Source organism: Trachypithecus francoisi, unplaced genomic scaffold (assembly GCF_009764315.1).
Source record: "Trachypithecus francoisi isolate TF-2019V2 unplaced genomic scaffold, Tfra_2.0 Lachesis_group2, whole genome shotgun sequence".
NCBI lineage: Eukaryota > Metazoa > Chordata > Mammalia > Primates > Cercopithecidae > Trachypithecus > Trachypithecus francoisi.
This window is the reverse complement of record NW_022681465.1, coordinates 54,083,461-54,105,770: the sequence shown is the minus strand read 5'-3', so window position 1 is coordinate 54,105,770 and position 22,310 is coordinate 54,083,461. Positions and strand designations below refer to the sequence as shown.

Here is a 22,310-nt window from a genome sequence, read left to right as displayed (position 1 = left end):
CATAGACACATTACAATACAGATCCTGACACCTTTAAACAGAGTGGGGTGCAATTTTGAGGTTACTATTTATCACTTGGGTCTCTGAAAGATGGATACAAGAATGTGCATTTCCAAGGGTACCTAAGATTATCTATGTGCCATGAAACTTGGTAACTGCTTGAAATGTCACACCAGATACGGAAAATACCAAGAATTAAAAAGAAAGTATCTCACTAGAATTTAAGTGAGTTTTTGAATTAAAGTTGTTAAAGTAATACTACAATACTGCACATTTATTCCAGCTCTATCTCATTTTCTTACTCCACAGGAAGAGGGAAACTGTGCCAAGTTACAAATGTTATTAACTCTAGAGAATCCTGAAACAACCCTGTCTTATCATCTCCTAAAATTGGTACAGGTCCTGTGTTTGCTGGTTTAGGATTAATAAAAGGGGGGGGTATAGTAAAGAACACAATCTTTGTGGTGAGAACGGGGGACAATAAGATACAAACATTTTTTGGCATAAGAAAATTTATTACTACAGTGTTTTCACCATTAAAATTTATGATCTTGGTCTTTCCTTCTTGCCTTTGTATAGGGCCAGAAGAGACACATTGGCTACTTTGACAACCTTAAAGCGGACTCCAGGAATATCACCAACAGCATGACCTTTGCGACCAAATCCAGCAACAAGAACTTCATCGTTTTCCTGGAATAAAATAAAAAGTTTATTTCTAGTGTCAGTGGCAATCACAAAAATACTTTCACGTGAGGAAACTCCCTTGCATCAGATAAAAATGTGAGGGAGTCCACCCCAAGAACAGAAGGTACAAAAGAGTTGAAATACTCACCTCAATAAAGTTCAAACAACCGTCGTTGGGTACAAAGGCTGTGATTTTCTTGCCATTCTTGATCAGCTGGACCCTGACACACTTCCTAATGGCAGAATTTGGCTGTTTGGCTTCAACTCCTCTGAAATATAAAAGGCATAGCAGAGTGAGCTGGCTTTCTGAAAAAGGATAATTTTTTCACATTAACTAGAGAACTACTGATAAACTGTTTCTGTCTTTTCAATCTAACCTCAAATGGCTGAGCTGAAGTCCTGTGATGTCAACCAAGTTTTCTGTCAGTCTTAATTTCATTAGCACAATGGGGGAAATTTCTAGACCTTTTACAGTTATAACATTAGACTGGAGTGGTAGCCCCAATTACTTGGGAGGCTGACGTGAGAGGATCTACGCCTAGGAGGTCAAGACTGCCAGCCTGTGTAACAAGAGACCCCGTTTAACAAAAAAAACTGAGATGAGAATTAGAAAGTCTGGGCTGGGAACAGTGGCTCACGCTTGTAATCAGGGCACTTCAGGAGGCCGAGGCAGGCGGATCACCTGAGGTCAGGAGTTTGAGACTAGCCTGGTCAACATGGCGAAACCCCATCTCTACTAAAAATACAAAATATTAGCTGGCATGGTGGTGGGCTCCTGTAATCCCAGCTACCTGGGAGACTGAGGCAGGAGAATTGCTTAAACCTGGGAGGCTAAAGTTGCAGGGAGCCGAGATGGCGCTACTGCACTCCAGCCTGGACGACAGAGCTAGACTCTGTCTCAAAAAAAAAAAAAAAAAAATTAGAAAGTCTGAGTTCAAATGGATCTACCATCAAATACGATTGAACTATGTGAAATTATCATTTTTAAAAGTCAAAACCACTCAAATACTGGCAGTTTCATGTCTCAATCTTAGGTGTACGACCTCAGTTAAATCTGATGCAAGTCACTTCTCTCCACCTTACCTTTATCAAGTCGAAAAATCATTTGATTGCAGATTCAATAGCTGACACATGACATTTACTTGTCACAGCTCCCACAGTAAAAGTGTTTGTGTCCTTTACTTCATCATTGTTAGTATCTTCTCCAATTCCTCCCAGGCCAACGTTAAATAAAAACCTTAACTACCTAATTCCCAAACACTAATTTTACCAACTTTTAAATAGAATAAACGCTTTGCGATTTTACCCCGTAATGCCCAAATGAACACTACTACACAAAAACCTGTAACTGTTTTAAGACAAGAATTCGTAAGTTTATGTCTCGAATTCCTATAATAAACTAAAACTGACGGAAGCAATGGACTTACACTTTTTCCAGGACGATTCCTTTTGCATGAGAAGCACCTCCAAAAGGGTTGGCCTTCAGGGCTGTACCCAAATGGGCTTTCTTGTACTGTTTATCATGCCACTTCTGGTCTCGTCGGTGACTGCGGAGCTTCCTAGCAGTACGAAGTCCACGACACTTGCCTGAAAATTAACTATTTTAGTTCTTCTGCAAAAACACGCCATCTACGTGTTTCCCATCTTCTAAGACACTCGCCTCATCTGGCATAAACCCTTAAGCCTATTGGCTCTCGTACTATTTACTGGCCTGTGGGCCAAACATCTGGCCTTCAGGTTCCCCTGAACCGACTAATAAACGTTCGAAGAGGGCTCCGGAGAATGTGTTCTCCCAAAGGACTAAGCCCCGCTCGAATGCTTGGGAGGAAGCGCCGGCCTCCCTGTGTCCCTCGGTACCCCGCGGCCTCCACGCCTCACGGGCCCCTTCCACGCGGGACCATGTGCCGCCTGGAGCGGCGCTTCCCCGGCCCTCCGCCATGGAGCCTCTCCGTGGCATCCCCCTCCCTACTCTATTCGCATCCGCCCGCCAGTCCCCAAGACCCCAAGTCCCGCTTGCGGCGCCTTTAGACTGGCCAGAACAGCTCACCCATCCTGTCGGCGCCACCGGTCTGAGCGAAAGAGAGAAGCAGCGCAGGAAGGAGCCACAAACCACCGCGAGCAAGCCCCGCCCAGTCAAGGACCCCGCGCCGCTGTCTGCGTCGCGCCTGACCCGAGGCTGGAGTCTCTCCTTTGAAAACGACGGGTTTGCATCACTTTCCTGAGCTAGAATCTGCGTCTTATTTAATTTGCACGAAATTCAGAGATATCTAATTTGCATGGGTTTTTTTCCCCCCTTTTCATGTGAATGCTGGAGACCGGAGGAACATGGACTACCAATCCCAGAATGCTTTGCATGGGACCCGCTCACCGCGCAGGCGCCCTTGCGGAAGCCAGGGCGAGCAGGTCGCGGGGCTGGGCTGGGCGGAGCTAGGTCCAAGGAGGAAGGAGTCGGTGAGCTGAATCTGTAGAGTGTTCTGGGGCGGGAGTCCTGCGCGTAGTCTGGGAAATTAGACTTCTGAGCCTTAATTCATACTCACAAGCAGCACAGTAAATTGTAAAATGTAGTGAAGCTATGTAATATAGTAACTAAAACCCCAAGCTTTGGAGCCAGACTGCGCCTTTAACCCTAAAGCTGCCGTTTATTTTGACTGGCGAGTCATTTAATTTAATTTAATTTAATTTGTTTTCCCTGAAGCAGGGTCTCACTCTGTCGCCCATGCTGGAGTGCAGTGGTGTGATCTGGGCTCACTACAACCTCCACTGGCCGGGTTCAAGCGATTGTCCCACCTCAGCCTCCTGAGTAGCTGGGATTACAGGCGCCCGCCCCCGTGCCCGGCTAATTTTTGTATTTTCAGTAGAGACGGGGTTTCACCATGTTGGCCAGGCTGGTCTCAAACTCCTGACCTCAAGTGATCCGCCTGCCTCGACTCCCGAAGTGCTGAGATTACAGGCGTGAGCCACCGCGCCTGGCCATTTAATTAACTCTAATACTGTTTCTCCTGTAAGATGAACTAGCTATGAGAGGTTTCTGGGATATTGGTTCACTCAGCAAGGATTTTAAAAAATGCCTTCTATGTGCCAGACGCTGTTGTAGCTACCGGGACTATGGCAGTTAAGAGGGTGAAGGTTTCTGCTCTGATAGAATTTATATTTTAAGTGTGAGAGGACAGACCAGATAAACAGATAGATGTACATTAAATAATTAAATAGATCATTTTACATACTGTAGAGCTATAGAGAAAATACAGCTGGATGGGTGATAGTGACTTGGGAATGGGGGTGACTACTCTGGATAGGGTAGGTTAAGGAGACATCTCGAGATGTAGAAGGGGCTAGTGCTTTTTAAGAACTGAAAGATCAGTGAAGAAGGGGAGCTTAGTTACTGAGGAGTAGTGTGGCACTAGATGGGGTCTGAGAATTACACAGGAATATGTGGAGCCTGTAGGCCATGGTAAAGCCTTTTTTCTACTCTTCTGGTGATTTAAGGCCATTGTAAAGTTTTGAGCATGGGAGTTGGTAGCAAAATAAGATTTATATTTTTATGGGATTACTCTGGCTGTTGAGAGGAGAAAAAGACATGAATCTGGGAGGCCCCTTCGGAAGGTATTGCAATAGTTCAGATGAGAGATAGTGTCAGCTTGGACCCTCAGTGGAGGTGGTAAAAAGTGGTTGGGTCAGATACACTGCTTGGTGGTAGAATGAACAGAATTTGCTCAGGACTGCAGGATGTGGGAGAGGAGTTAATTACACCCCTATGATTTTTTACCTTAGCACCTGGGTGAGTTGTAGAGTTGTGAGTTGTGAGTTGGGTGAGTTCTAAAGTGGGAAATACTAGGAGAGGAGCAAATTTCAAAGGAGGAAATGAAGAGTTCTGGTTTGGATGTGTTAAGTTTGAGCTGCCAAACATCCAGGGATGTGGAGTGGACAGTTGGATATATGATATGAAGCTCAGGAGTCATCAATGAATAAATAGTATTAAAACTATGGCTCTGATTGAGATAGCTTAGGTGATGACCATAGGTAGAACAGAGAAAGATTAGAGTCCTGAGCACAACAAAGTTTAGTGGTACAGAAAAGACGGCAGGTGAAGCAAAACAGATGAAGAAACAGTGGCCGATGTTACACTCTGTTCAAAGCCAAGTGAAGAAGGCAGTGAGAAAGTGTGAAAAGAGATAAGATGAGGACTGAGAATTGTCTTTTGGACTTGAAAATGTGGAGGTTACTGGTCACTTTGTCAAATGGGGATTCCATGGAGTACTGAAAGTGAAAGGCTGATGGGATCAGAGTGAAGAGAATATGGGAGGGAAGGAAGTCTAGACAGCAGCTATAGACAATTTTTGCAAGACATTTTTTATGTGCAGAGAAATAGGACCCTTTTAGGAGGAAAATGTGGAGTTGGAGGGTTTTATTTTTAAGATGACAACTTTTTTGACATTTTTGTATGCTGATCAGGTTGAGAAAATTAAAAATGGGTTATTCAGCAGAGAAAGGGGATAACTGCAGGAGCAAGTCCTTAAGTAGACTAGAAGGGTGCCCAAGTGGAGGAGTTAACTGTAGGAACAATAATAGTTTATGTACAGTAATAGAGTGACGGGTACAGCTGCAAGTAAATTGGAAGATTTGATGATAGGAGGTTGTGGAACTTCACTTTTGACTTATTTGTTCAATGAAATAAAAAGCAAGGCCATCAGTGAAGACAGAGTGGGAGAAAAAGGCTTGAGAGAAGGTAAAATGTGAAATCATCATCAATGATAACAATACAAGTGTTAGATAGTACTTACTATGTGCCAGATTCTATTTTTGGCTTATATTTATTAACTCATTTTATTCTCATAAGGAATTTTACTGAGGGACAGATAAAGAGAATTTTACTGAGGGATAGATATACAAAAACTGAGGCTTTGGTGAATTTAACTTGCCCAAGCTCACATATTTAGTAAGTGGTAGAACTAAGATTTTAACCCAGGTAATCTGGTTTTAGAATCTTCTATTTGACCCGCATGTTATACTGCCTCCTAATCTAGAATGGTAGGAAAATACATTGACAAGAAAATAGGGTTGTTGAGCAGTTCTGAGAGCCCATTTGAAATCTGTGTTTATGAAGTAACATCAGTGAGTTACGTATATTTCTTCAGATTCGTTCAGTGAAATAACTGAATAGGTGAGGATGTGGATTTAAATGGCTGGGGTTGAGGTCTAGTCAGATAAGTATGATGGAGGGAGGGCAAGGGATTAAGACTATTTGCAGGAAAATAATTACAGAGATGAAACATGAAATCAAAGCTGTAGGAGTAAAGAGCCATGAATAGCCATAATGCTTCCAGAGAAGGACTAGCCCTACCAGATATGGGAATTTGTAATGCAACTAAGAGAGTACAACTAAGAGTACAATTTTGGTACAGAAATAGACAAATTGTTGAATAGAACAGAATGAACAAATCCCAGCAAGAGATTCATATGAGTATAGAATATTATTAAATGACAAAAGTAGATGTCAGATCAATGGGTAAAGGAGGGACTTTCAAAAAGGTAGAGCTAGAAGTCCTAGCCAGAGCAATTAGATAAGAAAGAGAAGGCATTTGGTTTGGAAAGGAAGAAATTAAATTGTATTTGTTTGCACGTGACGTGATCCTGTATATAGAAAACCTTAAAAAACTGCACCAAAACTTGTTAGAACTAACGAATGAATTAACTGAAGCTGCAGTATGTAAAATCAACACACAAAAATCTGTAGTGTTTCTATACACTAACAACTATGTTAAAAAGAAATCAAGAAAGCAATCCCATTTACAATAGCTACAGAAAGAAAAATGAAATAACTTAGGAATAAGTTTAACCAAGAAGGTGAAAGGTCTGCATTCTGAAAACTATAAAACATTGATGAAAGAAATTGAAGTGGACACATACAAATGGAAAGACATCCCATGTTCACAGATTGGAAGAATTAATGTTATTAAGGTTGTCTATACTAGTTGAAATGGTTTACAGATTCAATACAATCTTTATCAAAGTGTCCCTGTACTCCCAGAAATTCAGGAGACTGAGGTAGAAGGATCTCTTAAGCCCAGAAGTTTGAGTCCAAGCTGGGCAATATAGTGAGATACCATCTCTTAAAAAATCCCAATGATGTTTTTCAGAGAAATAGAAAAAATAATCCTAAGATTCAAAAGGAACCACAGAAGACCATGAATAGCCAAAGCAATCTTGATCAAAAAGAACAAAGCTAGAGGCATCATACTACCTGACTTCAAAATACACTACAAAGTTATAATAATCAAAACAATATGGTATTGGCATTTAAAAAGACACATGGAGCCATGGAACAGAAAAACCCAGAAATAATTCCACACATTTACAGTCAATTGATTTTTTTTTTTTTTCAATACAGAGTCTCACCCTGTTGCCCAGGTTGCAGTGCAGTGGCGCCATCTCAGCTCACTGCAACCTCCACCTCCTGGGTTCAAGTGATTGTCCTCCCTCAGCCTCCTGAGTAACTGGGATCACAGGCGTGTGCCACCACACCCAGCTAATTTTTGTATTTTTTTTTTGAGATGGAGTCTCACTCTGTCACACAGGCTGGAGTGTGGTGGCACAGTCTTGGCTCACTGCAACCTCTGCCTCCTGGGCTCAAGTGATTCTCCTGCCTCAACCGTCTGAGTAGCTGGGATTACAGGCATGCACCACCATGCCTAGTTAATTTTTGTATTTTTGGTAGAGATGGGGTTTCACCATGTTGGCCAGGATAGTCTGGAACTCCTAACTTCAAGTGATCTACCCTCCTCTGCCTATCAGAGTGCTGGGATTACATACGTGAGCCACCGTGCCCAGCCTAATTTTTGTATTTTTAGTAGAGACGAGGTTTCACCATTTTGGTTAGGCTGGTCCTGAACTCCTGACCACAAGTGATGGGCCCTCCTCGCCTCCCAAAGTCATGAGATTATAGGCATGAGCCACTGCACTAGGCCTTACAGTCCATTGATATTTGACAAAGATGCTGCAAGGACAAACTGGGAAAGGACATTTTCTTCAGTAAATGGTGTTTGGAAAATAGGATATCCTCATGCAGAAGAATGAAACTGGATGCATATACATGATATATGTATAAATCAACTCAAAGTGGGTTAACGATTTAAACACAAGACGTGAAACTGTAAACCACTAGAAAAATAGGGAAGAGCTCCCCTTGTCCATTGGTCTGGAGAAGGTGGTTTGGATATGACCTCAAAAGCACAGGCAACAAAAGTAAAAATAGACAAATGGGATTACACAAATTAAAAATCCTCTGCACAGCAAAGGAAACAGCAGAGGAGACAACCTCGTAATGGCAGAAAATATTTGCAAAGCATATATGTGATACTGTCCAAAATATATGAAGAACACACTAACAAGAAAACAATCCAACTGAAAAATGAACAAAGGACTTGAATACACATTTCTCAAAAGAAAACACAAGAATGAATATCAGGTATATGAAAAATGCTCAGAATCACTAATCATCAGGGAAATGCAAATTAAAACTGTGAGAGATCACCTCACACCTGTTAGAATGGCTATTGCCAAAAAGATGAAAGCTAAGTGTTAGTGCAGATGTGGAGAAACAGAAACCCTTGCGTACATTCAGTGGAATGTAAACTAGTACAACCCTTATGGAAAGCAGTGTGCAGGGTTCGCAAAAATAAAAAATCAGGCCAGGCATGGTGGCTCACGCCTGTAATCCCAGCACTTTGGGAGGCTGAGGTGGGCGGATTAACTGAAGTCAGGAGTTCCAGACCAGCCTGGCCAACGTGGCAAAATCCTGTCTGTACTAAAAATACAAAAATTAGCTGAGTGTGTTGGCTGGTGCCTGTAATCCCAGCTACTCGGGAGGCTAAGGCAGGAAAATTGCTTGAACCCAGGAGGCAGAGGTTGCAGGGAGCAGAGCTTGCACCACTGCACTCCAGCCTGAGCAACAGAGTGAGACTATGTCTCAAAAAAAACAAAAAGAAAAACAAAAAATCGATCTACCATGTGAGCCAGCAATCTCACTACTGGGTATATATCTAAAGCAAATAGAATCAGTATGTCAAAGAGATGTCTGAACTTCCATGTTCATTGCAGCATTATTCACAATAGCCAAGATATGGAATCAGTCCAACAGTAAATGAATGGACAAATAAAAAATGGTTTATATACACAACAGAATACTATTCAGCCATTAAAAAGAAGGAAATCAGCCGGGTGTGGTGGCTCAAGCCTGTAATCCCAGCACTTTGGGAGGCCGAGACGGGCGGATCACGAGGTCAGGAGATGGAGACCATCCTGGCTAACACGGTGAAACCCCGTCTCTACTAAAAAATAAAAAAAACTAGCCGGGCGAGGTGGCGGGCGCCTGCAGTCCCAGCTACTCGGTAGGCTGAGGCAGGAGAATGGCATAAACCCGGGAGGTGGCGCTTGCAGTGAGCTGAGATCCGGCCACTGCACTCCAGCCCGGGCGACATAGCGAGACTCCGTCTCAAAAAAAAAAAAAAGAAGGAAATCTTGTTATTTGCAACAACATAGATGAACCTGGAGGACATTATGGTAAATGAAAGAAGGGAGGCACAAAAAGACAAATACTGTATGTTTTCACTTATATGTGGAATCTAAAAATTTTGAACTGATAGAAGTAGTGAGTAGAATGATGGGCGTGGGAGTTGGGGGTATTTGGGGAGACGTTGGTCAAAGGATACAAAGGTTTAGTTTGACAGGAGGAGTAAATTTTCAAGAAACTTGTTGAATAACACGGTGACTTCAGTTGACCCACAGACAACATGGGTTTGAATTGTGCAAGTCCACATGCAGGCAGATTTTCTTCTGCCTCTGACATCCCGAGAAAGCAAGAACTCCTCATCCTCTTACTCCCCCTCAGCCTACCCAGTGTGAAGACTGTGAGGATGAAGACCTTTATGGTGATCCATTTCCATTTAATGAGTAGTAAATATATTTTCTCTTCTTTATAATTTTGTTATTAACATTCATTTCTGTGGCTTAATTTATTGTAAGAATATGGTATGTAATACACGTAACATGAAATATGTGTTAATAGGCTGTTTATGTTATCCAGTCAACAGTAGGCTATTAGTAGTTAAGTTTTTGGAAAGTCAGAAGTTATACACAGATTTTCTACTGTGTGGGGAGGTCAGCATCCCTAACCCCCATGTTGTTCAAGGGTCAACTGTATAAATAACAAAGTACATTTTGAAAATTGCTAAGAGAATAGATTTTAAGTGTTCTCACCACAGAAAAATTATACAAAAGTATTTGAGGTAATACATATGTTAGCTCTTTTTTTTGTGTGTGTGTGTGTGTGTTTTTATTATACTTTAAGTTCTAGGGTACATGTGCATAACGTGCAGGTTTGTTACATATGTATACTTGTGCCATGTTGGTGTGCTGCACCCATCAACACGTCAGCACCCATCAACTCGTCATTTACATCAGGTATGACTCCCAATGCAATCCCTCCCCCCTCCCCCCTCCCCGTGATAGGCCCCGATGTGTGATGTTCCCCTTCCCGAGTCCAAGTGATCTCATTGTTCACTTCCCACCTATGAGTGAGAACATGCAGTGTTTGGTTTTCTGTTCTTGCGATAGTTTGCTGACAATGATGGTTTCCAGCTGCATCCATGTCCCTACAAAGGACTCAAACTCATCCTTTTTTATGGCTGCATAGTATTCCATGGTGTATATGTGCCACATTTTCTTAATCTAGTCTGTCACAGATGGACATTTGGGTTGATTCCAAGTCTTTGCTATTGTGAATAGTGCCGCAATAAACATACGTGTGCATGTGTCTTTATAGCAGCATGATTTGTAATCCTTTGGGTATATCCCCAGTAATGGGATGGCTGGGTGATATGGTACTTCTAGTTCTGGATCCTTGAGGAATCGCCATACTGTTTTCCATAATGGTTGAACTAGTTTACAATCCTACCAACAGTGTAAAAGTGTTCCTATTTCTCCACATCCATTCCAGCACCTATTGTTTCCTGACTTTTGAATGATTGCCATTCTAACTGGTGTGAGATGGTATCTCATTGTAGTTTTGATTTGCATTTCTCTGATGGCCAGTGATGATGAGCATTTTTTCACATGTCTGTTGGCTGTATGAATGTCTTCTTTTGAGAAATGTCTGTTCATATCCTTTGCCCACTTTTTGATGGGGTTGTTTGTTTTTTTCTTGTAAATTTGTTTGAGTTCTTTGTAGGTTCTGGATATTAGCCCTTTGTCAGATGAGTAGATTGTAAACATTTTCTCCCATTCTGTAGGTTGCCTGTTCACTCTGATGGTAGTTTCTTTTGCTGTGCAGAAGCTCTTTAGTTTAATTAGATCCCATTTGTCAATTTTTGCTTTTGTTGCCGTTGCTTTTGGTGTTTTCGACATGAAGTCCTTGCCCATGCCTGTGTCCTGAATGGTATTACCTAGGTTTTCTTCTAGGGTTTTTATGGTATTAGGTCTAACATTTAAGTCTCTAATCCATCTTGAATTAATTTTTGTATAAGGAGTAAGGAAAGGATCCAGTTTCAGCTTTCTACTTATGGCTAGCCAATTTTCCCAGCCCTATTTATTAAATAGGGAATCCTTTCCCCATTTCTTGTTTTTCTCAGGTTTATCAAAGATCAGATGGCTGTAGATGTGTGGTATTATTTCTGAGGACTCTGTTCTGTTCCATTGGTCTATATACTCTGTTTTGGTACCAGTACCATGCCGTTTTGGTTACTGTAGCCTTGTAGTATAGTTTGAAGTCAGGTATCGTGATGCCTCCAGCTTTGTTCTTTTGACTTAGGATTGTCTTGGAAATGCAGGCTCTTTTTTGGTTCCATATGAACTTTAAAGCAGTTTTTTCCAATTCTGTGAAGAAAGTCATTGGTAGCTTGATGGGGATGGCATTGAATCTATAAATTACCTTTGGCAGTATGGCCGTTTTCACGATATTGATTCTTCCTATCCATGAGCATGGTATGTTCTTCCATTTGTTTGTGTCGTCTTTTATTTCGCTGAGCAGTGGTTTGTAGTTCTCCTTGAAGAGATCCTTTACATCCCTTGTAAGTTGGATTCCTAGGTATTTTATTCTCTTTGAAGCTATTGTGAATGGAAGTTCATTCCTGATTTGGCTCTCTGTTTGTCTGTTACTGGTATATAAGAATACTTGTGATTTTTGCACATTAATTTTGTATCCTGAGACGTTGCTGAAGTTTCTTATCAGCTTAAGGAGATTTTGGGCTGAGACAATGGGGTTTTCTAAACATACAATCATGTAATTAGCTCTTTTTAACCATTGTACAATGTATATATGTATTAAAATATGTTGTGCACCATAAATATACACAGATTTTGTTAAAGAATAAATAATTAAAAATAAATTAATATTTAAAAAAGATGGAGCTGCACAAAAAGTGATTACCCAATGAAATTGTGTCACTATCTCACCCTGAAAGCAAAAATCAACTCCGGATAAATTAAGGGCTTAAATATCAACAAGAAAACTTTGAAATTCTTAATAGAGAACAAAGGTGAATATCTTTTTGAACTTACGAAAGGCAAATGTTTCTACACATGACAAGAATGATAAGTTTGATCATATTAAAATTAAGACCCTCTTCATCAAAAAACATCTGAAAGAAAATAAAAGACAAGTTACATACTGAGGATTGCTATCCATAGCCACAAAACTTACAAAGGATTAATATTTTAAAAAATTTCTGGCCAGGCACGGTGGCTCACGCCTGTAATCCCAGCACTTTGGGAGGCTAAGGCGGGGGATCACCTTAGGTCAGGAGTTCGAGACCAGCCTGGCCAACATGGTGAAACCCCCTCTGTACTGAAAATACAAAACCTGGCCAGGCATGGTGGCGCATGCCTGTAATCCTAGTTACTCAGGAGGCTGAGGCAGGAAAATCACTTGAACTCAGGAGGCAGAGGTTACAGTGAGCCGAGGTCACTCCATTGCACTCTAGCCTGGGCAATAGAGTGAGACTCTGTCTCAAAAGAAACAAACAACAAAATCCCTTCTACATAACAATAAGAAGAGAACAAATAATACAACGAGAAAACATGACAAAAGACATGAATAGGCGAGCCGTAGTGGCTCACACCTGTAATCCTAGCACTTTGGGAGGCTGAGGCAGGTGGATCACTTGAAGTCAGGAGTTCGAGACCAGCCTGGCCAACATAGTGAAACCCCATCTCTTGACTAAAAATACAAAAGAAAAAAAAAATTAGCTGGGCGTGGTGGCATCTGCCTGTAGTCCCAGCTACTCGGGAGGCTGAGGCAGGAGAATCGCTTGAACCCAGGTGCCAGAGGTTGCAGTGAACCAAGATCACACTACTGCACTGTAGCCTGGGCAACAGAGCGAGACTCCATATCCCAAAAACAAACAAACAAACAAACAAAAAACATGAATAGGCATAAAGAAGGAAACGTATGACCCGTAAATACTTGAAGAGGTATTCGTCATGTCTGATTATGATATAAATATTAAACTGTACTTGAAATTAGTTGGGGAAATACTTCCTCTTTTTCTGTTGTCTCTAAGTGTTCATATAAAATTGGGATGATTTGTTCCTTGAAGGTTTAGTCAAACATCCTGTAAAACCTTTGGGGCCTGGTGTTTTCTTTATGGGAAGGTTATTAACCACAGCTTAGATCTCTTTAATAGTTAAAGAAATGCTTGTAAAACTTAGGTTTTTTTTTAGTCTGATCTGGTAAGTCATTTTTCTAGGAATTTATCCATTTCATCTAAGTTTTCAAAATTATTTCATAAAGCTGTTATGACATTCTATTATGGGTATGTATATATACATACGTGTATATATATGTATATGTTATATATTTGTGTTGGAAGGTTCCAAACTATGACTTAAATTTCTTTAGTAGATGTAGTGCTATTCAGGTTATTTTTTCTTGAGTGAGCTTTGATGGTATGTGCCTTTCTGGGAATTTGTCCATTGCATCTAATTTGTCTAACTTATGGCATGAAGCTGTTTGTAGTATTCTCTTATTATCTTTTTAATATCCATAGATTTATAGTGATTTCTCATCTTTCATTCCTGATTTTGGTGATTTGTGTCTTCTCTCTTTCTCTCTTGTTGCTCGGTCAGTGCATTAGTCAGGGTTCTTCAGAAAAACAGAACCAGTAGAACGTGTATGCATGCACACGCACGCACACACACATGGAGGATTTATTATGAGAAATTGGTTCATGTAGTTGTGGAGGCTGAGAAGTCCCACGATCTGCTATCTGCAAGCTGGAGACCAAAGATATCAGTTGTTTAATTCAGTTTGAGTGTGAAGGCCTGAGAACTGGGGCTGCTCACTGTGTAAATCTCAGTCCAAGGGCCAGAGAAGATGAGATGAGATGTCAGGGAGAAGTAAGAGGCAAATTCCTTCTTCCTCTGCCTTTTGTTCTATTTCAAGCCCTCAATGGATTGGATGATGTCTGCATTGGAGAGGGCAGTCTACTTTACTGAGTCCCCTGACTGAAATGTCAATCTTATCCAGCAAAAACTTCACAGTTATACGCAGAAATAATGTTAAATCTGGCCTTCCCTAGGGCCAGTCAAGCTGATACACAGAATTAACCATCACAGTCAGCTAGAAGTCTAACAATCTTATTGATCTGTTCAAAGAACCAGCTTTTGTTTCACTAATTTTATGTTGTTTTTATTTTACTTTTTTCTTTTCTGTCTTTTTTTTTCAGCATGAACTATCAAGCAATCTATTTGTTTTTTTGTTTGTTTGTTTTCAATGGCATTTGGCCTTTATTATTTACTTTCTTCTGCTTGTTTTGAATTTAAATTTGCTCTTTTTCTTTTTCTTTTTTGGTTTATTAAAGTGGAAGCTTAGATACTTTTTAAAAATTCTTTCTAATTTGGTCTTGAGGTCTCTCTTTGGAGAGTGGCTATAACATGCATCCTTGCTGTAATGGGACTCCCTGATGGTTATGGATGTTTACAATGTACATTTCATGGGACAGTTCTTTATCCTGGGGGATGGATGGCCTAATGCCTAAGTGTCTGACCCATGCCCAGGTGTCCCTTTCACAGTACGCTTGTTTTACTGGTATACACCCTGTGGTTCCTTGTTGACCTGTGTCTAGTTTATTCCCACCAAGATAGCCTTTCTCTAGGAGAACCCTGACCAGGAAAGAAGTCTGAGTGTGTCAGCAGATGAAACACAGAGGAGGCAGCACAGCAAAACACATCACCTAACAGAAGCGGTTTGCTTCCTTGACAGAGCCCAGAAAGAACAGGGCAGCACACCTTGCAGGGCCATTTGGGACACACATGCTCAACCAGCGGGTGGGGGCAACAGAGAGGGAGAGACAGAGGACTTGTGGGATTAAAACGTTTATTGGGGTCCAAAGTATTATCCAGACAGGTTTCCCATGGGGAGTTTTCATTGGTGAGTTTAAAGCACGCAGGCATGAGTTCTGTGGGGCCACGTTGTGACTGAGAGATGGTTACTGTGACATTTCCATGCAGTCTGTGTGGGGTGTGGGGGTCAGTGGTGCATGTCCCTGGGGCTGTATCTAGCTTCCCCATAGGGAAGTGGTCAACCAGAGGCAATTGTATTGGGGGCTATCTAGATCAACCACATTGAGGAACTGGGAAGAGCTAGATAAATGGAAACTGTGTCAAGTGTGACTAAGCCCTGCTCTGGAATGGGAAATTTCAACTTATATTCAGAATTGATGCTGAGGTAACATAACATTATAGAATTCACTACAGTCATTGATTTGAAACCTTCAGTCTTTTCTAATATATTTAATGCTCTACATATCCCTCTAAGCACTGCTTGAGCTGCTTGCCTCAGGTTTTGGTATGTTATGTTTTAGTTTTAATTCAATTCAAAATGTTTATTAATTTCTCTTTTGTCTTCCTTTTTGAACCATGGAATTAGAAGTATGTTACTTATTTTCAAATATTTGGGAATTTCCAAATATATGTGAATTTTCTATGCACATTTGAAAATAAAGTATATTCTGCTGATGTTGGGTGGAACATTCTATAAGTATTAACTAGCCCAAGGTGGTTGATAGTGCTATTCAAGTCTTTTGCATCCTGTATTCAGGATGATAGTGACATTAAGTGGAGGGAGGTGAGGATCAAATTTGGATGTTGGATCATATTTGGATGTTGGATTATTGGCTTACTTTCAGTAATGAGCTTAATTATTACATTTTTGTACATTTTAAAAATCCCATAAACAAGGCATGAACCAATGGTCAGAGTGTGTTATGAGCCAAGGATCATGATTACTATTTCTCAGAAAAGAAGAAAAAAGGGATTTAATTTTTCTTTCTTGGTGCTTTACATTTTGAATTTTTCACTTTGTGATGAACTTATTACTTAATTTGGAGCCTGAAAGGAGGAGGGACTATCCTTTGATATTGGACTCTGAATTTCCCTAAAAGAGTCCCCTAAAAGAATCTGCTTGGAGTTAGAGGAAAAAAAACAAGGCCCCAGGGTTGCAGACTGGTGAGCTGGCAGGAAGGTAGAGGAAGGTGAAGTCAGAGAGATGGGCAGGGCCAACTTGTGTCCAAACTGCAGGCCGGGATAAGAGATGGGGGTGTTATTCCAACTGTAATGATAAGCACTGGAGGGGTTAAAGTAAGAGAGTGACAAGATCAAATCTCTATTTTAAAATGCTCACTGTGCCTGCTATAGAAGAACCATGACAGAGGGGCAAGGCCTCAGGTTATTCAAGGAGGGGGCTGCTACAATAATCCAGGTGAGAGGGAGTAGGTAGTAACTTTGCAGGTGGAGAGATGTCATACTCTTCAGGATGTGTTTTGGAGTTAGGTCATGAATGAAAGAGCAAAAGAACTGATACCATCACTGTCACCATCACCACCATCACCTTTTCTAATATGTACTGAGTGTTATTTTGGTGCCAGACATAGGACGACTAAGCATTTCACATGCATAATATCTTTTAATCCTCAAAGCAATCCCTGTGTCATAGGTACTGTTAGCCCCATTTTGCAAAGAGAAAATGGAGACTTAAAGAAGTTAACTTGCTTAACTTCTTTGTTTGTTGGTTTTCAGATTAGTTATAAGGCAGAATTTTGATTTTTAAGTTTAGAAAAAATTTTAATGAATGTGAACTAAATAAGGCACAAAATAAATGGAAATAGAATAGACAAACATCAGGAAAACTAGAGAGTTATCGTTAAGATAGAAGTATTTTTATTGTAAGTTTCAACCTGCTATCTTTGGGTTACTATAGAGTATATGAAAACCAAGAGACACCATCACTAAAGAATCCTACTTGGTAGCTCTTGCAATGTGGGGGCGAGTAGGAGCAGGAAGGAGAACAATTTTCCCTCTTTTCTGTTATCTTCCAAGTAGAAGGAGTTTAATTAATAAACTGGTTTCCATCTGTCACTTTACTCATTCCGTGCCAGGTAAGGATGTGTGGCATCTGCAGCACATTTCAAAAGAGTAGTCTGGGCATGTTCAACTTTTCCTTTTTGAGACTCAGCCTGAACACAGAGCATGCATTTCCCCTGTTTTTTCCTAGACAGGCCTTTTTTTCCCACCAAGAGCCCAGTGCTGCCAGGATAGGCTGCCATGTCTGTCTTCTGGTGGGAGGGCTCAGTTACAATCCATTTTGCTTCTACTCTAAGCTTTCCTCCATTCTCTGTCCAGGCCTTGCACGCCAATAAAGGTGGCATTTGGGCCTCTGCTTGTCTTACCCCTTGTGCTGTTTCTCATTTGGTTTAACATTCAGTTGGGGTAGAATGGCATTTCTATTTGATTTCTCTCAGAGACACCCCACTCTCTCCAACCAAGAAGAAAAGTAGGTCTTCATACATTAGATCAGTTGATGAGGAGATTTAGGTCAAGAGTGATCATGATTCTTGATACCACCCTGGGCAGATCTAGCCATTTTGGGAAAAGAGCCAAAGGTTTTTGCAATATTGATGATTAATACTGGAACATTTAGGGGGATTCCTAGTACTTTAGCTATAAAAATGGAGGCAGCAGTTGCTATGGAAATGTGACAAGTTAAAGTAACAACTTTAAGTGAGCATGGAGAAGCAGTGAGGGTAAGACTGATGATTACATGCTCTGTGTAACTACTCATAATTAATGTTGAGTGCTTCATTTTCCTGATTAAATTATTAAACACAATTTTTTCTTTGTCCAAAATTTCTTTTTTTCTTTCGCAGTGAAGTCTTGCTCTGTCACCCAGGCTGTGGATACAATCTTGGCTCACTGCAAGCTCCGCCTCCCAGGTTCACGCCATTCTCCTGCCTCAGTCTCCCGAGTAGCTGGGATTATAGTCGCTGCCACCATACCTGGCTAATTTTTTGTATTTTTAGTAGAGACGGGGGTTTCCCTGTGTTAGCCAGGCTGGTCTCGAACTCCTGACCTTGTGATCCGCCCGCCTCGGCCTCCCAAAGTGCTGGAATTACAGGTGTGAGCCACCACGCCTGGCCTGAATGAGATTGCTTATCCTCTCACTCTAGCTACTGCTTGGTGCAGTGATTATTTCTTCTCACATCTATTCCAAGGTAGAACTAAAGAAATAAGTCTGTGTTGCCGTATGATCTTCCTAATACTCGGAGCTGAACTTTAAAATCTGGTTATTATAATTAAACCTCTGTGTGGGATCTAGGGGGAGTTGACAAAGCTGTTCTTTGATGCTCTTTGTAAATTCCTGGAAGGGAAGTATAATTTTAAGATGCATATTAAAAGTTGTTCTCCAGGTGTTCTTGAGCTTGGCTGAGAATCAAGCAAAGGGAAGTAAACTTCTATTTCAGTAGGGACCTTTGAGTTCTAAGAAAAGAAAGATAATTTTTCTCACTAGGAAAAGAAAGACAATTTTTCTCACTGCAATGTGAGAAATGTGTTAGCATCTCCTTCCCTGGAGAGATTTCACAGCTGGGTAGACAGACCAGATCTGTGTTGTCTGTGAGTTCCGTGGGGAAACAGTTGATCTTTGGTGATGGAGAATGGCAGAAGTGACTCTTTCAGCCCTTGCATTCCACAGTAAAATGAAAAATCATCAGGATTATTTCAAGATTATTCAAATATAATATGTAAATGATTATAATGTATAAATATAAAAATTCCTACCAAAATAAGCATGCAACATCTCAGACACTTTATATTATTTAGACTTTATCGCTTAAAGGACTTTGCTATAAAACAATTTTTTCCTTTGAATTAAAAAAAGTGAGAGAAAAGGAAGGAAATAGAGGAAGAAAAAAGAAAAGAAGAAGAGAGGAGTTCTGGGTTTGCATTGCTATACAAAAGAACAGAAGTAATTTTTCTGTTGATTTAAAAATTGCTTCTTGATCTCTTTGGTTCTAGCAATCATTGCTAATTATGAGGATAGCCAAAATGAATGACTCTGTAGCCAGTTCATAGATACAGCCATTTCGCATACTATGGAATAGTGTGCCCATGTACATGTGAATTTTAAAATTTACTTAGATGGATTTTAAGTTAGAATTCACAAAAGTATTTAATTATTTAGAAAATAATATATTGGAGTTCTTACCAAGTAGTTGTATATAATACTTCCTTTGAAACTAAGTGTGCATGGCCGGGCATGGTGGCTCATACCTGTAATCCCAGAACTTTGGGAGGCCAAGGCGGATAGATCACCTGAGGTCAGAAGTTTGAGACCAGCCTGGCCAACATGGTGAAACCCCGTCTCTACAAAAATTACAAAAATGATCCAGGCGCGGTGGCTCACGCATGTAGTCCCAAGCTACTCGGGAGGCTGAGGCGTGAGAATTGCTTGAACCCGGGAGGTGGAGGTTGCAACAAGCTGAGATCACGCCATTGCACTCGGGTCTGGGCAACAGAGTGAGACTCCGTCTCAAAAAAAAAAACAAACGAAAAAAGAAACTAAGTGTGCTGGCTAATTTATATCCAAATAATTCATTTTGCCCTTGTTATAAATGTGACTTCAAGGATAGGGCAACATCACATGGCACATATTCTCAACCTGAATTTCATCTCAGTGTCTCTGTCAAAGTGGACGCTGCAGGTGCCTGGTGAGAGCATTTTTTGAGGGTAGTGGAGGCCTTTTCCTTCCCTGGGACCCAGGTCTATGAGGCTCAAGCCTCTCTTCCTAGTCTTGCCTTGATTACCACACTAAATATGTCATTTAGCAAATCCTTCTGATAAAGGCTCTTTTGTACTTCAAGTAAAGAAACCTATATCGGAGTGTCTATTATATACCTGCCACTGTCTCCTTCATTTAATCAGCTATTGCCTGGGGAAGAGGTGGGACTGAGCTTAAGCAAGGTCACTGGTTTGCTGTATCCCAAAGGTGTTTACATTTCTGCAAGTTACTGGGCTGGGAGGATTTTGGGGGTGAGGACTGTATTTTGCACTTTGTATTCCTGGTAAAGAATCTAGCACGGTGACAATCAGTATTTGTTGCATGCACAAATTTGTTTCAAGAGCAGGTCTCCTGTCTTAGTTCAGCGTGAGCAGCCCAGAACACAAGTAAGTGCCATTAATCTGGCACATCATCTGTGTTTCAGGAAGTCAAAGGGAAACCTAACGTGAGAAATGTGAACATTTAAATGAAAAGCACTTACAACTATTTAATGTACCATCCTGATTCTAATTAATGCAGAAGTTAATTTGATGAAAATTGGTAGAAATCATGGCAGCAATTTTGCTCTGAACTTGATAAAGAGTTATACAGTACCTCCTGCTCCTTGGGGAATGGAGGGTGTTAGTGAACTGATGTAACCTGGATTTTGTCTGTTCCCATTTTCAAGTAGCAGAATTCTATGGAATACTTGAATTAATTGATTTTCCCGTTATAGTTGCCTAAAGACTCAGGCCTTGGGAGTCATAACCATGTGGCACAAAGTGAGAATTAATTCTGTGGCATTTTTCGATAGGATCATTCATTCATTCTGTGTATTTTACTGAGCACCAACTTGGGCTCCAGGTGTATATCAGTCAAATAGACATAGTATCTGCCCTCATGGAGTGTACCGTGTGATGAAGAAACAGCATCAGTAAGTACACAAGAAAATAAATCTCTCAGTGCAAATTGTGATATATGTTTGTTATGATGAAAGTGAATATGATACAGGGAGAGGTAGAGAGGTATGAGGTGACTTCACAGAGAGAACAATATGTGCAAGGTCACTTGGGTGCAAAGGAGCTTGGCATGTTGAGGGTGCTGAGAAGCTGAGTGCAAGCCAGGGTGCCTGGAACATGTTCAGGAGGAGGAGCTGGTGTTAAATGAGGCAAGAGAGACCAGCAGGTACCAGGCCACGCTGGGCTTTGTAGGAGGTACATGGATTCGGATTTTGAATCACTGTGCAAAGACCATTATAACTGATTTAAACATTTATGCAACTTTTGGTCTGAGAGCATTGAATGAATAGAGACTGTGCACCCATTAGTCTTCTCAAGGTAAATATTAGAATTCTTAAGTTAGATCCATTTTTGTTCCTGTGGGAACACAATTCTATATGGTCATATATGATTATGGGAAGATAGATTTTTGATATTCAAATATTCAGGTAACATATCATTTAGTTATATATAGTAAATCAAAAAATAAAGCAAACCCAAGTTGTTTCCAGTTGTGAAGAAGGTAGCATGGCTATACAGTTTCCTGTTCTCCTGTGGAGACGGTAGAGGGGAAGTTTTCCATGTGCCTCTGCATTTTCTGCATGTGTTATGAGCTAGTCCCTAACTGCTCTCTGTTCTGAATACCTTTTCTAGGATGTTTGTATGGGGAGAAGCCTTGAACGGTAGAAATCATGTCCCCTTTGTAGCGAAGGACAGGCTTGCTTTATAGCATTGGAAAGTAGAGGTGGTGTTTCCCCTCAGAGCAAAGGGCAGATAGGTTTACTACCCACTATAAAAAAATTGGAGCTCCTTAAGCTCAGGGTTTCTCTCCTGAAATGAAGCCCACTGTGTGTGCAAGTATCCATCTGGGCCTACCTACATTACTCCAAGGGGAAGGGGAACTGACCAGATATACTGATGCTTGTGCCACTTGCTGTGCGGTGAGTAATAAAGTCCTTTTCTCTGACCCAGGAGTCTGTGTCTTCTGTCAGCATTCATAAAACTGTCAGACTAACTAGTGAGCTTTGAAGTGAGTAAAATCTCAGACCCTTCGCAGTTCTTCACAGAGGCTCCTCAGCAGTCTGAGCAGGAAGGTATGGTGCCAGGCAGGTGACACCCTAGTGCTTTGCAGCCTCTAAGATGTCCAATTAGCATTTCTCCTCACTGTTTTTCTCCTCCAAAGTCACAAGATGAGCTGTTCTCAGACAATCACATCTTAAGTGTGACTTCTAGTCTAAAATACATGTGTGAAACCTACTAGCTACTAATTATTATGCCTGGAATGTTCTTAACCAAGTGGGAGAATGTTTCAACAACAGAAAGAATACTATGTTAAAATTTTAGGATCAGGACATAAAATCTATTAAAATGATACTTTAAATTAAAAATATTGTGTGTATGTCTGAAAATGTAAACCCAAGCATATTTCCATGAAAGATTCTTTTTTTTTTTGAAATGGAGTCTTGCTCTGTTTTCCAGGCTGGAGTGCAGTGGCATGGTCTTGACTCACTGCAACCTCCGCCTCCTGGGTTCAAGCAATTCTC

The 22,310-nt window shown here is 40.8% G+C and overlaps 2 protein-coding genes across 9 annotated transcripts in view; one reads left to right on the top strand and one right to left on the bottom strand.

The window, feature by feature from the left end:
* Positions 1-494: 494 nt before the first annotated feature.
* RPS23 (ribosomal protein S23) lies at positions 495-3,030 on the bottom strand. The gene is made up of 4 exons (XM_033179229.1): positions 2,732-3,030; positions 2,112-2,271; positions 833-953; positions 495-690 (listed from the first exon to the last, which is right to left on the bottom strand). Exons 1-4 carry the CDS (start codon positions 2,733-2,735, stop codon positions 544-546), a joined length of 432 nt encoding a protein of 143 aa, XP_033035120.1. The 5' UTR covers positions 2,736-3,030; the 3' UTR covers positions 495-543.
* Positions 3,031-3,055: 25 nt separating this feature from the next.
* Positions 3,056-22,310, top strand: part of ATP6AP1L (ATPase H+ transporting accessory protein 1 like) — a 45,193-nt gene continuing 25,938 nt past the window's right edge. For 2 of the 8 annotated variants that reach the window (XM_033179222.1, XM_033179220.1), the window contains exon 1: positions 3,574-5,410. In XM_033179222.1, coding sequence (XP_033035113.1) covers positions 5,257-5,410 — 154 coding nt within the window. In that variant the 5' untranslated portion in view covers positions 3,574-5,256. Of the gene's footprint in view, positions 3,136-3,573; positions 5,411-15,345; positions 15,404-22,310 lie in introns of those variants that run through there. The other 6 variants (XM_033179219.1, XM_033179226.1, XM_033179221.1 and 3 more) reach the window with 6 other exon arrangements.

What these genes read in the sequence shown, in the direction of transcription:
- RPS23 (XM_033179229.1), bottom strand. An exon ending in GGAATCGTCCTGGAAAAAGT is followed by an intron (nt 954 to 2,111) that starts GTAAGTCCATTG and finishes TTTATATTTCAG; the next exon opens with AGGAGTTGAAGCCAAACAGC. An exon ending in GTTGTTTGAACTTTATTGAG is followed by an intron (nt 691 to 832) that starts GTGAGTATTTCA and finishes ATTTTATTCCAG; the next exon opens with GAAAACGATGAAGTTCTTGT.